General features: G+C 40.3%; 1 protein-coding gene across 1 annotated transcript in view; it reads left to right on the forward strand.

Moving 5' to 3' along the window:
* ATRNL1 (attractin like 1) overlaps positions 1-16,308 on the forward strand; it is a 536,103-nt gene that overhangs the window by 26,567 nt on the left and 493,228 nt on the right. The window contains exons 2-5 of the mRNA XM_081954366.1: positions 11,316-11,399; positions 12,478-12,591; positions 13,755-13,883; positions 15,611-15,819. Coding sequence (XP_081810492.1) covers positions 11,316-11,399; positions 12,478-12,591; positions 13,755-13,883; positions 15,611-15,819 — 536 coding nt within the window. The remainder of the gene's footprint in view (positions 1-11,315; positions 11,400-12,477; positions 12,592-13,754; positions 13,884-15,610; positions 15,820-16,308) is intronic.

Below are 16,308 nucleotides of genomic sequence, written 5' to 3' on the forward strand. Positions count from 1 at the left end.
AAACTTGGAAGAATGGAAGGCTGAGTTAACCTTGAGCCGATGAGTATCAAACACCTGGCAGTGAGCTGAATTAGTCTGCAATACTTCATTCTGATCATTGCTCCACCACAGCTTCTATATGACTTTTTGTGACGTTCTGACAAGCAAAGTCAATTGGGAATCCAGATTCATTTAATAGCCATGTTACTAAATTAACAACTGCAGATATTCATTTAACAACTGTGGCAAGAAAGGTCATAAAATGAAGCAAAATGCATCTTAACAGTGCATCTGTTTTACCTTATCGCTCCTGGCGGGTTTTTTAAATCTTGTAATTTAATCGAGGGTGTTTTAAATTGTCAATTTTAATTCTATTTTATATATTTGATACCTCCTCCATGTATATGTATATGTGTACGTACGTGTATGTGTTTATTTTTATCTGTATATGTATTCTTCATTTGTATATTTTATGTGTTTTTATTGTACGCCGCCCCGAGTCCTTCGGGAGAGGGTGCGGCTAACAAATAAAAATTATTATTTATTTATTATTATTATTATCTTAATAACAGAAATTTTTGGCTCACTATAGTTGTAAGTTGAGGACTACTTGTAAACTGGATTTTATTTGAAACAGTTGAAACATAGTAAGATGATAACCACAATGAAAAAGTCTTTGATGATAGCTCATAGAAACTATAACAAAATTAGTTCCCAATCATAAATCTTTATAAATGTATATACTATAGTTGTAGTTACATCCATTGAATAATGGTAGGAGGAAAGCCATGTTAGTTTATGACATCAAAGAATCAAGATGATCTGATAGCACAAATTCTAGTTAACAATTTATATTAAAAAGCTTACAGCAGTCCATTTGTTCAGTGACAAATTAAATTTACAACTTCACTGAAAAAGTGACCTCCAGTTTGTCCTCATATATAGTAATAGCACTTAGACTTATATACCACTTCACAGTGCTTTACATCTCTCTTAAGCGGTTTAATGCCACCAACAATCTGAGTCCTCATTTTACCAACTTCGGAAGGATGGAAGGCTGAGTCAATCTTGAGCCTGGTGAGATTCGAACTGCCAAATTGCAGGAGCGAGCAGTCAGCAGAAGTAGCCTGCAGTACATTCTAAGCACTGCGCCACCAACAGCTGATATACAGCCATTGCAGCATATTGTGTGGTTACATGATGTGTCACCACTTGTGACCTTCCCAGTTCCCAGGCTTCTGATAAGCAAAGTCAGTTGGGAAACTGGCAGGGAAAGTCACAAGTTATGATTATGTGATGTCTCATTTAATGACCTACACTGCTTAAAAATGAATTTTTCAATTGTCGTAAATCAAGAAATACTAGCAATGTTTATTTGTTGAAGAGAAGATTCATGCATATTCTTGCTACTCATTCACATTGGCATTTGTGTTTTATAGTTTGGAATGTGAACCTAGCTATTGTGTAAAACTTCATTGCTTCTTTCTCTCTACCTCTTATTTCCCTTTTGAAAAAAATTCTTTTGCTATTGCCATCTGTTCTCTGTTCCCATCTATTTTCTGCACTCCCTGCTATTATCTTTGCAGCAGAATTATTGTGACATATTGAATGAATAGGGAACTATTTTATAAATGTGTTCATCTTTAGCATGCCAGAAAATTCTTTGCTTCTTAATTTAAATGCATTCAACGCATTTTAATACATTTAAAATGTATTAGATTCTGGGAATTTAGTGCTTAATTCCCAAAGTTAAAGTTAGAAGCATTGAGATAATGTGGTTGCTATGGCATCCAAAGAAAGCAAAATGGCTTTTTCCATTAGGAGATACTTGTCTGAAGTTGTTTCAGCTTTCTCTATTTGGTTGAAAGAACAAATGTAACATGTTCAGATAATATAGTAATTGTAAAGCCACTGGCAATGGATAACTTAAAGCTATGCCATGTCATGCAAACAAAGGAAATTCTCTGCATGTTGCTTATGGCTATTTCATCTGAACACTTTCCATAATCCTGCTGAGAATTTAGCCAAATTAAATGTTTTATACACATCATAATCTCCACACTTATTTTTCATTCCTTAGTGTGCAAAGTTGTGTGAAAACAAAATATTTATGTATTGTGGTTTATTTTCATTTGCCACCTCTCTGTATTTGGAGTACATATACTAGATAAATTACTGCTACTTTGGTGTAAGAGATTGTTGCTCGGATTGTTTACAGAAGAATACAATCAGTTTGTTCTAAGGAGACACTGTCCAAGAAACTGGGTTTTTGTGGAAGCTGTAAACAGCCATTCCTCTTAGGTTACTGTGTATAGTTGGTGCTTTCTGCAGAACATCAGTTTTGATAGCATGGAAACTACAAAGATTTTTAGAACCTACTAACAGCTAAAATGATAACTTAAGTGTGACTGAGTTTACTTACGTGGAAGTAGTGAAGAAATACAGAAGAAATAAACCACTGAGACAGGCTCACAAGAAATTCAGAACCACAGATAACTAATATTTATTGAAGATAATAGAAAAAATGCTGTAAATTCACTGTTCTGCAAATAAATAGTTTAAACCCTCTTTTCATTTTCCTTCTCACACTGTATAATGGCCTCTTCTGTCCCTGGCCTGTGTTCATGTGCTTTTCATTTCCATAACTATTACATTTTAAAATTGATTTTGTCAGACTTATCTTTCACAATGTGGAGCTCTGAGGAATAGATTCATCTGATGCAATTTCCTTTCTTTTTCACATAACCATAGAATGTAAAGTAGGAAGAAATGTTGTAGATCCTCTAGCCCAATGATGGCGAATCTATGGCAGGCGTTCCATGGGTGGCATGCGGAGCCATTTGTCAGGGCAGGCCAGGCCCTGCCCTGTCAGCTGGCCAGCGTGCATGTGTGCACTGGCAAGCTGAGTTCACCCTTTTTAAAGCCATTTTTCGCCCTCCCCAGGCTCCAGAGGGTTTATAAGTGCCTGGGGAGGGCGAAAAGAGCCTCCCCTGCCCCCCCCGGAGGCCCTCTTGAGCTTCCCTGAAAAAAACGGCCCTATGGGCAAACTGGAAGTTCGGGAACGGACTTCCTGTTTGCTCGGAGGGTCGTTTTGACTGCTCTGGAGGCTTCCCTGAAGCCTTTGGAGCACTTAAAACGACCCTCCGAGCAAACCGGAAGTGACTTACTGTTTGCTCGGAGGGTCATTTTGAGGGCTTCCGGGGGGGCAGTGGAGGCTCTTTTCGCCCTCCCCAGGCTCCTATAAAGCCTCTGGAGTCTGGGGAGGGCGAAAAGAGATTCCCCTGCCCCCTCGAGGCCCTCTTGAGTTTCCCTGAAGCCTCCGGAGTGCAAAAAACTGGCCCTACGGCAAACCAGAAGTTTGGAAATGGACTTCCTGTTTGCTCGGAGGGTCATTTTGACTGCTCTGGAGGCTTCAGGGAAGCCTCCTGAAGGTCCCTGAAGCCTTTGGAGCACTCGAAACGACCTTCTGAGCAAACTGGAAGTGACTTTCGGTTTGCTCGGAGGGTCATTTTGACTACTCTTGAGGCTTCAGGGAAGCCTCTTGAAGGTCCCTGAAGCCTCCAGAGGGCTTCCGGAGGGGTGGGGAAGGCTGTTTTTGCCCTCCCCCTGCTCCTATAAAGCCTCTGGAGCCTGAGGAGGATGAAAAAAGCATGCAAAAATGCTCCTGATTTGCTCCTGTAGTGCGCACATGCACACTATGTGCATGTGCGCATAGTATGCATGTGCGCACTGCATTATGGGTGGCACACTGCATTATGTGTGCGCTCCCCCCACTAATGGCACGTGAACCAAAAAAGGTTTGCCATCGCTGCTCTAGTCCAATCTCCTGCCTTTGGCAGGAATCTAATTTCTCTACTCCCAAGGGATGGTTATCCAGCCTTAGTGTTCTAGCCTTGCCTTAGGCAGAAAACCAGCTGGGTGACCTTGTGCCATTCCCACTCTACCAGCTCTTGAAAGAATCAGACAATGGCAAACCACTTCCAACAATTCCAGGCGTGACAACTGACTTAAAGATGCACGCAAGTTTGCAATTTTAGAAAGACAGCAACATAGCATAGCTACAAATCCTGTTCTTTAGGTTCTAAAGCTAGTGATTAAAGCCAATGCTTCCACCACCACCCCTCGGTAAATAAGGCAGAAGGCCACATATTTTTCACATCGTATGAGAGTGATCCCAGTCTATTCTTTAGAGTCAGTCATTCAGAACTTCCTGGAGATCATGTATATCAAGGTCAATCAGAACATACACTATGTTGCCAAAAGTATTCACTCACAACTGATTCTGATTATGTGGATGGGTGAGCGAATACTTTTGGCAATATAGTGTAGTTATGAAGGAATAAGTGATTTTGATGCTTCTTTGAAATTGTTGTTCCCTAGTTTCATAATATCTGAGGATTTTAGATCACGTCCAATAGCATCTTGAACATTGCATCTATAACTCTTATTCTACAAAATTTAATATATATATATCAGTGACGTGCAGTCAGGTGAGGCAAGTGAGGCACAGCTTAACCTCTCATCATCAGGGCAGCGAGTCATTCGATGGGAAACTTGCCTTTTGGGAGGAATGACCCAGCTTGGCTCCCGCTTTCGATCTGCCGCCCAACGACTGAACAGAGAAACGAAGAGGCAGGAGAGACAAAGCAGGAGCCAAGCCGAGTCATTCCTTCCAAGAGTTTCCTATCGAATGACTCGCTGCCCTAGACTCGAGGCTCCAGTCCAGCCTGCGGTGCTTGCAGCCCCCGCCAGCTCCTCCAGGGACTCCCAAGCTCGGCACCAGAAAGCCGCCGCGAAAGAGGCCGGCCAGGTTGCCCGGGCAGCGGCAGAGGTTCCCTTTGTTCTTTCGGGTGCGGGAAGCGGGGGGGGGGAGAGGCTTCCTCCGCTCCGTCCGCTCCCCATCTGCGCTGCCCTCGCCCAACAAGCGCGCCTCGGATTCCGCACAGCTCTGGCAGGCGGTGCCGTGGCCGAATCCCAGGGCGGAGGGCGGCAGGTCGCAACTGAGCATGCCTGACTGTGGAATTCTGGGAGTTGAAGTCCACAAGTCTAAAAAAATTGCTGCCTCACCAGCTATAAACCTCACCGCACGTCACTGATATATATATGGGCATACCAGGGGTTGTAACCAGGGGCATACCAGGGGTTGTAACACAAATACATACATACATACATACATACATACATACATACATACATACATACAAATAAATCTGTTTTTTAAGAATTCTGTTCCCTGCTAATGGCTGTCTGCAAGCATCCAAATGAGTACTGCCTTTATTTTTTGCATTATTTTAATCAGATTTGATCTGATTAAAAGGCAGAAATATGCCTTGGACATTCACAAAAGCCACAAGCTGAAGTGCCCAGTTAGGCTGTGAATCCTATCAAGGCATTTAAAAATAACTATTAATGTTTACTTTAAACTCCTTATTTTTATAATCAATTGTAAAATAAAATGCCCAAGTATCCTTTTTTTCACCCTTACATTCTGTAAGCTCAGAGATCTTTAGCGATAGTTGTATGATTTTTCTGTGCCAGAAGTACCAAAGTATATTCTATAAACATTCTAATTATTTGAACCCACGGTATTGGCACAGCTTCTTCATGGGACACAACTAAACCCTGACATCAATTTAGCTAATTGAAAAGTATTATAATCTAGTATTATAATTTTCTTAAGGAAATTATTTGTGGGTCAAACATAGCATTGGAAAAAAAACCAAGATCAGGGAGAATGTGTACATAATCAATTGAAACTGATGCAAGTCATCAACTATAGGAAAAGATGTTAAGGAATGGATAGAAGTCCTGTCAGAATTGCTATTCTGCTTCTCACATGTTGTACTTCTGCTGCGCAAATAAATGACAAGCTAGCAAATTACATTGAAGCTATTATATGCAAATGAAGTCTACGTATGTTAATTTTTGGTTCAATGTGTTGTGAAAAACATAACATTGGGTTTGGAGAATAATCCTGGCTGCATTAAGAAGCCTGCATCAGGTGTATAAGAAGTACCTTGATCCTAATTTCTTAGCTGAGGGAGCTAGTATTTTTCTTAAGACATTTCCATAATCATGTGACCAGCACAATTATATGCTGAGGCACGCAGAATGCTGTTACCCATTAAATTATACCTATTATCTACTTGCATTTTCATGCTTTCGAATTGCTCGGTGGGCAGGAGCTGGTGCAATTTGATCTACTAGACTAGACTGAGGGGGATAAATTTTTATCTACTCCAGAGTAGTAGGTAAAAAATTAATTAATAACACAGCAGAGTGATTACATGCTAGGAAGACATATGTCATAGGTTTGTGTCACACTGTGTTAAGACATGTTTTCTTAAAATAACTTTGAGAATGAAACTTTTGAGAATGAGAATGAAAAAATGGATAGTTTGCAAACTGCTTTCCTGGGCTAGGTTTAGAGATATGGGGCTAATTGCTCATATAAAAAAGAATGCAATACCTAGTTAAAGCTGTAAAAGTGAATGTGCTTGACTCATCTGATTAGGTTTAGTGATACTAATCTTGTTATTATTTTTGTAAACTGAATGTAAAAGTAAATGTTAGATATTAAGGTCCTCCATTCCGGAGAGAAAATACTTGAAGCTGATTAGCTGAGCTGTCTGACAGCTCCCTATAAAAGGACAAGGGCCAGCACTGTATCTGTACATAGTTTGCCGAATAAAGAGCTGTTGTTGTCACTGAAGCCGGAGTCCTGTATCATCCGTTCACCCAATACTGATGATGAGGATGGGACCAGAAGACAACTAGGCAAAAAAGAGCTGACAATGCGATCCAGCATAATCCCAGTTGGAGCAATCAACATCGGGCGCCAAGTGGCCATTTTGAGAGGCAAATTCAAAGTTGCCTCAGCTTGTCATAATGACTATGCACGGCCCACCAGCTCCCTACGATCCAGCCACAGAGCACTGGGACTCCTAAATGACCAGGTTCAAGTGCTTCATGGAGGCCAACGACTTTCTTTGCCTATCGGACAATAGGAAGTGGGCCCTCTTCCTGAGTTATTGTGGGCCTGAAGTTTTCAACATCGCAAAGGCACTGTCCGAGCCAACCCCGGTCCAGACGGTCACCTGGTCTGTACTACAGAACACTCTCAAGATGCATTAAGCACCAAGACCTGGAACCCCCGGTGGAAGCATGAAAGAGTGCAATGAACAGATGCATTCCAAACCAAGATTTGGCAGGCCAGCATGCCAAGAAACAAGAAGCTGCATGTAACCATCAGTCTAGCGGCGATCTCCAGGTGAACCGGTTTCAAGAATTCCAGCCATGCCCCAGGGAAGCTTCCAGGTGCTTCCATTGGTCAAGCCAGGAGAAGCAACAGTTCCATCTGAACAGTTCACTGCCTCCACTCCAACTGAACTGCTCAGGTCTGTAACGGTACAGAAATGCCCCGCCTACTTATGGGATTACGGAATTAATTGGGTAAGACTGGAGTAATAGGCTCCACCAAGGTCCTCCATTCCAGCGGGAAAATACTTGAAGCTGATTGGCTGAGCCGTCTGACAGCTCTCTATCAAAGGGCAAGCTGTCAGACAGGCCAGCATTGGATCTGTACACAGAGTGCTGAATAACGAACTGTTGTCACTGAAGCCTGAGTCCTGTCTCATCTGTTCACCCTATCTAACAGTAAACATTCTGAAATCTAGGTAGTTTTGCCTTGCATAAGTCAGAACTTGGACTCTGAGTATGTATGTGTGTGTGTATATGTGTGTGTATATATGTGTGTGTGTGTGTGTATGTGTATGTATTATATATATAAACCTGTGCATTTTCTCCTTTATGGCTGTAATTGAATATTTTACAATCTTACAACTGTTTATGTAGCTACAGAATAAATGCCATTGAAATCAGGGAGATTATTTATAAGTGAGAGTGATTTATAACCTAAAATTTCTATCATTAGCTAATAACCTCTTTGATTCTACTTGGAGTTTGGAAAAGAAATTATGTTTAGCCTTGCAAGTTTAATAGTATGAATCAGTGGTGGGTTTCAAAATTTTCTAGAACCTATTCTATAGGTGTGGGCTGTTTTGTGGGAGTGGCTCAGCGGTCATGTGACCGGGTGGGCGTGCAAACATGGAAAATATGGTGAAACTCACTTAACAACACTCTTGCTTAGAAACCAAAATTTTCTACTCAATTGTGGTCATAAGCTCTTTCCTTTCCGGAGCCCAGGCACTTTCGGGACCTTCGCAGGGCCGGGAACCGGCTGGAAAACAAGCCCGCCGCTGCTTCCAAGCACGGCATCTTCACTCCACAAGCGACAGACATGCCTGTTGCGAGGCCATCCTGTGCTCCAACCCGGCCAGGGAAAACAGGCAGTCATGCTAGCTGCCGGTCAAGCCAGGGAAACTCTCTGCCCATCCATCCGCCTGCCAGTCAAGCGCTGCCCTGGCCAAGTGACACCGATGCCCGCTGCTCACCTTGAAGGCGGCATCGTGGAACTCGCTGCTGCTGCTGAGGGAGAGCCGGCTGGGCAGTTTCCCCTGTTGGTCACCACCTCCTGGGCCATGTCCCTGCCCGGCCTGCCTGACGAGGAGGAGGCAGCGCACTGCTGGGCAGCGGGCAGGGAGGGAGGAGGACGCAGCGCTGCTGCTCTTGCCCTTGGAGCTCTTATTGCAGGAGATACTGGCTGGTACTGCTTCAAAGTGCTCCAGCCACTGGCTCCTTTGCATATAGCGCGGCTCCCAGTGCCACCAGCAATCCGTCCAGTGCCCGTCTTTGGCAGCGCGGTCCTTTCTCCCCCCCAAAAGATCAACCGCCCGTCTCTCCAGATGATCTTGAAAACCTGCTAGGTTGTTTTGGGAGGGGGCAGACAGGCAGCATTCCCCCCCTCCCCTGTCCCTGGGTGCTTCAGCCTTGGAGCCTGCAGCAACTTTTACAGTAAAGGCAACTAAGAACTTCTCACACTCACGAGAAGATTTTCTTTACTGTGCAAAGGCTTGCTTTAAGGCTGCAGGCTTTGAGGCTGCAGGCACCCAGGGACGGGGGGATGCTGCCCATCTGCCCCCTCTCAAAGAAACCTCACAGGTTTTGAAGACCCTCTGGAGAGGCATTTTTTTAAAAGAAGCCCCCGAAAAAGCCACAAGATCTGGAGACACGGGTGGTCGGTCTTTTTTTGGGGGGGATCCCCAGAACCAGGTTGTCCAGCAGCCTAAAGAGGTCCGTGTGGAGCTCCGGCAGCTGCAAAGCTCCCGAGCCCAGTGGGTCTCCTAAGCAGAGGAGGTGGATAGCTGGGTGGATGAAGGGGGAAACCTTAATTCGGGGACTTCTGCCCTAGTGTTGCGCTTTGCAGCCGCCGGCACAAACCTCTTTGGGGTGCTGGGCAACCTAGTTCTGAGGTGGGGATTCCCAGAACCAGGTTGCCCAGCACCCCAAAGAGATCTGTGCAGGGCTCTGGCGACTGCAAAGTGCAGCATGAGGGGCAGAAGTCCCCAAACCCAGCGAGGCAATGCAGTTCCAGCAGTAGCAGCACGGCTTCTTGCAGCAGCATGCTGCCCTGATCAACCTGCCTTATGGCACCCTCTGCAGCCCGCTCTGCGTGGAGCCGAGTTGACGGCAGGCAGCCTCGCTAGGGCTTTCCCTTCCTCCACTCAGCTCTCTGCCTCCTTTGCTTAGGCTCCCCGCTGGCTTCTGCCCCTCGTACCACGCTTTGCAAGCATGGTGAGGTGGGGAGAGAGAGAGAGATTGAGCGGCGACTGGGTGGGCAGGGGGAGCGAAGGGGGGGCAGGCCAGGGAGGCAGCGTTCCGGTATGGTGCCACCGGACGAGCGGATACTGAAAAGCATACTAAATTTGATGAACGGATATGCGCGCACCGTACCGGCAGAAACCCACCCCTGCATGAACAGAGGTGTTATAAATAGATTCATATTTAATGAAATATGAGGTAGGTTTTGGTTTAGAATGTATTGCTACCATTTTCTGGATGTTGCAAATGATTTTACTTGACTGTTTCTGCAATTATTTCATCCTGAAAAGACAACTTTCTGTTTAGAGAGTATATCAGGGGATATAGGCTATTACTGTAGATAGACTTAAAAAGATAAACTTGATGGAGTGACTATGTGTAATGTAAGTGCTAAAACATTGCTCATTCAAAGTATGTTTGCAACACTACCTATACATACCTAGCTCATATTAAATTCACAAATCATATGTGTTTCATAGATACTTATTTCATTATTGTACTATTAAGACACCTGAGGTAAAATGAACAAGCAAATGGACAATTAAATAATTGTTATAATTGATAATTGATTAATAATATAAAAACCAATGGTAATAATATATTAACTACTACATGCTTTGTGGAATTGTTCCACCTTAACCAAATATTGGAATGTTGTTTAAGATGGGACAAGATTCACTTCTAAGAAAAGGCTGTTCTGTAAGTTAAACAACCACTGGTTTTAGTCTGCTCCTCTTACTTTTTTAAATAGGTAACTAATCAACAAAGTGCTATGAGATAATTGTACTGGATGATTTGATTTTAGTTGTAGAAGGCAGGTCTGCTGGTATTTTGAAGTAGGATGGTCTGGGAGAGTGATTAGCCCAAAATAACTCTTGTCAATTTTTTTTCATGCCAATGGAGACACTAGTTTAACATCTTAATTGCTATATTATATTTATGTTCCAGAAACCTATTAGCAATCAATGTAGAACACGCAGCACAAGAATAATGTGGTTCTGGAAGTAAGATTCTCACAATAAGAGGGCTATTGCATTTTGTAATACCTGCAGTTTCCTACTGCAGTAGTTTTCCAAGGTATCCCTTTGTATAGCACCCTACAGTAGTCCAAATTAATAGTGATAAGAAAAGTTGAAAAGAAGATCATTCTATTTTTAAAAAATTTTCAAAGGTATTATAGAATAAATATTTTTGCAAATCATTTGAGTTATTTTGCATCTTTATTTTGTCTCTGGACATTTTTATTATGAATTGTATATACTGCTTATTGATAAAAAGTAAGTTCTTCCTGTAGAACCTTTTCCCAGTTGCAGTATCCTGCTTTGCAGACTAGAAAGACTTTTTGATATAAAATAAACTTGATTGTAAGTTCCCTCCTTACATTGGGTAGTGTCAATACCTTACCATCATGCTGCAAGTCAGTTTAACACACTTCTATGCAACTGAATGTAAGCAAATATATGTGCAATATTAATGAGTAAGAAAAGATAAGAAATGTTAGTTCACTTTAAACACAATTTTATATAAAATTCTTTTTTAAAACTTCATTCAAATTGTAATATTTTTGTATGTACTTTGCAAGGAAAAATAGCTTTAAACACTAACTTTTTTTGTAGGTTAACTGAATCGTCTGGATATTTAACGGATGGGCCGATAAATTATAAATACAAAACTAAATGTACATGGTTAATTGAAGGATAGTAAGTATATTTTAAATTAATGTTGATTCTACATTGTAGCTCTTAAGAGATATTTGACAAAATGTTAAGTTAAAAAATGATTGAGTTTTCTATAACATGGTTGCAAAGATTTTATGATGATGATTTTTCGAGAACTTTTGATGATTTTCTAAAGAGTTCTTGATGCACCAGTTATATTTCAGGAAAAAAATTGAGAAATGTATTGTTAATAATAAAATACGAAAAACAGACAAGGAATATATGACTAATTCTACTTTCACAGTAGAATTGCAGTATGGCATTGCAGCTTTTGATAGTCATATCTACCTACTACTTGTGAGCTTAACTGACTGCACAAATGGACTTACAAAGTTACCTGCCATGAAAAATGTCAAGCAATTCCTGATACTATAACTTATTGATTTGTTCTAGCTGCTGTTGCATAATATAAGCTCACTTTGGCCTAATAATATAATCTGATGCCGATGTATATTTTGCTTGCATCTTTGGTTTTCATAGTAATCAATATAGCAGTTCCAAATAACAGATATTGGTTTTATTGCTGATCAGATAAAGATTTTGAAATCGGCATTCTTAAAAACGAAAATAATACTTGTTTGAAAGAGTAATTATTCGTTTTTGATAAGTTTTAGGCCACACTTGAATATCCAATAAATTGAGCTAAATTGTTTTATAGAATAGCTCAATTTCAACTTCAGTGTTTAAGCTAAATTAAGCTTATGTAAATGTATCATAATAAAGTACAATTTGCTGTACACGATAAAGAAAAGAGTGTAAGGGCAAGGGGAGACCATATAAGTAAAGACCCCATTTCCAGACACATATTCCTACGTCTGAACCAGAAAATAGTTTTTAGTTCCACAGTTTCAGATTGGATTTTCTCATTTGCAATGAAATACATGTCTAAAATTTATGTAATGGTTGCATCCACACATATACACACGTATTACAATTTTTAAAATTGTGTAATCATAAAACTGACAAGTCTAGCCTTTAATATTGTACTGACATACTTATATGTACATTTCATTATAAACTGTTCTGTTTTTAAGTGCTGTTTCTTGCTTTTCTCTTCTAGCCCTAATTCAGTTTTAAGATTAAGATTTAATCATTTTGCAACAGAATGTAGTTGGGATCATATGTATGTTTATGATGGAGATTCAATATATGCACCTTTAATAGCTGTATTTAGGTGAGTATTTCAGCTTAATACCTTTTATTACAGTGTTACAAAAGTGCATTAAATTGAAGTTTTAGATTGGATTTCAGTATGTAGTTCTCTGTCTATTGCCTTTTTAAAGATCCTTCTTTCAACCATTTCAGCATGCTCTACTTTGAGCCATGTTTAGCAAACTCATCATTTTTAAATTTTGCCATGATTTTCTTGAATATCGAGGAAGGAAGGAAGGAAGGAAGGAAGGAAGGAAGGAAGGAAGGAAGGAAGGAAGAAAGAAAAAAGAAAGAAAGAAAGAAAGAAAGAAAGAAAGAAAGAAAGAAAGAAAGAAAGAAAGAAAGAAAAAAGAAAGAAAGACAGACCCCATTTTTTTCTGTTCGAGATGGAGGGCAAAGTCTTGTTTCACCTCATAAAAGAATAAAAACAATAAGATTTTACTCATTTACTTGTTAACATATTAAAATGGGTAGACCCTTCAGAATGAGACAGATAGGGCAGTAGGTCAGGAAAAAAATTGCTACAGAGAACAAAAATGTTGATAGAGAAAAGGGAATTCGTTTCACAGTGTGCAACTGGAATACAACCAAACAGTGCTGCTAGTTCAGAAAAATTAGAAAATATCCTTTTGGATTTGTAGCAAGAAAAGAATGTGGTTGTTGATTTTTTCATGGACCAGATATAGGTGGAGAAAAATATGGGATGTCTCTATTGAAAAAGACTTAGTGGCACCTTGGTTATATATACCACACTTAAGCCAGACTGTGCAAGAATTATGTCTAAATTGTAAACTTGAATATTTGAAGTAATACATATGTTTAAAAGTTGCTTCTGTGCACTAATTTGAATTTTATTTTGTTTAAAAACTGAAATATTACCTTTATACATTTTGACTGCATTATTTTTATGTCAATCATTTCTAGAAATGGTTTCCAGAGTTCTCTTATTTTAAACTGCATTCAGTGGTGGGTTATGACTGGTATGCCCCAGTTCAAAATCATTTAGAAATGTTGACTAATTTAGTATGCAAATATTAATATATCTCACTGTGTTCTGCTTTACACATTACAATGGAATGTAATGAAACACTTCCAAATTAGCTAAGAACTCATGTAATTTGTTCAAATTCCCAGCTTTTCATTGTTTACTAATAATACACATCTCTTATGTTTAAAATTCTGCAGTGGTCTTATAGTTCCAGAAGTGCATGGAAATGAAACTGTACCTGAAGTAGTAACTACATCTGGCTATGCACTGCTACACTTTTTTAGTGATGCTGCTTATAATCTAACAGGATTTAATATTTTTTACTCGTAAGTACTTCTTAACAATTATGTTTCTGTTAATTAATTAGCATTTTTTTTTAGTAATTAAGACCCTGAGCTTAAAATATTTGAAGTATGCTTTTGAAAACTTGATTTTGAGAAGACTGTAACACACATATAGCTTGAAAAATGTTAATGAAGAGGAATTCCATCAATAGTCAATAGTTCTTTAAAGCAACTGTCATCAGTTTTTGCAGCTTGGCAGACTGGCTGTGGGGGAGGAGTGGGCAACTGGGCTGCATGAACCACAAAGGTTGGACACCACTGCTTTAAATAACTCTTGACTATTGATGGAATTTATTGCACGAGTGGAGATGTGTGCATGCTGGCCCAATTCCGAATAGAAACAGCCCGGTAATGGGCCACAGCCTGAAGATTAGGGACACCTACTTTAAAGGATACTAAATAATTACCGTGTTTAATGCATTTATTATTGTAGGTAGTCCTTGCTTAACGATGGTAGTTGTATTTGGAAATATCTTTGCTGAGTGACCCAACTGAAAAGCATGATACTTTGTGACTGCACTAACTTACAACAGCAATTGTGGCAGTTTTGATTGCTGCATTTAAACAAATATTACAGGTCACTAACATGACATTACAGCACCATTTGCAATCTCCTGCCTGTCAGGGACCTTGTTAAAAGTTGGCAAACTTGGAAGACGCTGTAATGGTTGCAGCTACAAGGACTGGTCATAAGTTTCCTTGTTCAGCATTGTCATATCTATGAATGGTAACTGAATGAGTGATTGCTGAATGAGGACTACCTGCATTTGTTAGTGTGTAAAGTTATATCTCAAAGAAGATAGATTGAAAAAAAATGTTTGATGAGACAATTATCTCAGCATAACCTGTTCAAGGAAATGTATAGATTTTGAGTGTGTGTGTATATATTGGTCTCTGTCTTTCTATTTTCTGTTCGTGTACACAAACATAGACACAGAAACATATATACATACCGTATTTTTCGGATATAAGATGCACTGGAGTATAAGACACACCTTAATTTTTTGGGGAGGGAAACAAGAAAAAAAGAATTCTGCCTCTGCCTACCAGCATCAGGATCAGCGGCATCCTCACTTCCACTCAGATTTTGATAATGAGCAGAACAGATCTTTTTATCCATTTAAAACAAACCCTATCACCCTACGCACATTTAACTGTAGCGTGAGTGGGGGATGATTTTCATAGGGGCAGAAGAGGAACTTGGCACCAAAGGCTCTGCTCCTGAGACACCCAGTCTTCCTACCTATAGCCGTAGGCATTGAAAGCCTGGCTTTCTCGCAGCAAGGCCTGATAGAGACGCAGCACTTCAGTCCTCCTGGACTCTATCATCTCATAAACTGCCACCCCTCATTTTCATGAGGGAAAGCGGCTCTGCGAATTGCTTCGGGGAATCGAGCCAACAGACGGCAGTGGCTGGAAAGGAGGGACGTTTCGCTTTTGGGGTTCCCACTCGGCTTGGCTCCTGGGTGTGGAGAGGGCTTAGATGATGGCAGTGGCTCCTCACATTGCTGGGGAGTGAAGTCATCATTGTCATTGTCTCCCCTGAGCTGCCTGCTGTTGTTGTTTGATAATTTTAAGTAGTCTGAAGGCTGAAGTTTGTAATTAAGAAACTACTTATATAAAATAAAACAAAAACTTGAATATATGCATAATGACTATCTCTCTTCAGTATTGTATCAATTCATTTCTTCTGATATTGTTCATTATAGAATTAATTCATGTCCGAACAACTGCTCAGGACATGGGAAATGCACAACTAGTGGCTCGATACCAAGCCAAGTATATTGTGAGTGTGACAAATATTGGAAAGGAGAAGCCTGTGATATCCCTTATTGTAAAGCTAACTGTGGAAGTCCTGATCACGGCTACTGTGATTTAACAGGAGAGAAACTCTGTGTCTGCAATGATAGTTGGCAAGGTAGGTTAACGTTTTTGCTAAAAACTATGGCATGTATTTCGTGGTATGTGAAACATGTCAGGTCTGTCTTCTGTCTGTCTGTCCATCAAAGTTAGGATAGACTAAAGTAATAATGAATATACTACAGCTGGTTGTTTGTCTAATTCATCTTTTCTTAACTGATGGCCCTCACTTCATCTCTTGATCATTAACTCAGAACATTGCAAATTCCTGGCTTCAAAGTCTGATGTACTTAGATTAACATTCCTTAGTTGTTTTATTGAAGATTATACATGTATTCTGATTTATTAATTCTGGGAGAATTTTGTGAATATCCTAGCATTGTAATTGAATTGTAGAGCTAGAACAAGCTATTTATGCCATTGAATCTAACCTATTCAGGATGGATGGATGGATAGAATTCTTTATTGACACATAGAATTCTTTATTGGCCAAATGTGATTGGACACCCAAGGAATTTGTCTCCAGTGCATAAGCTGTCTGTGTACA

This window comes from Natrix helvetica, assembly GCF_964273705.1.
Source record: "Natrix helvetica genome assembly, chromosome: 5".
In the NCBI taxonomy this organism is placed as follows: Eukaryota; Metazoa; Chordata; class Lepidosauria; order Squamata; family Natricidae; genus Natrix; species Natrix helvetica.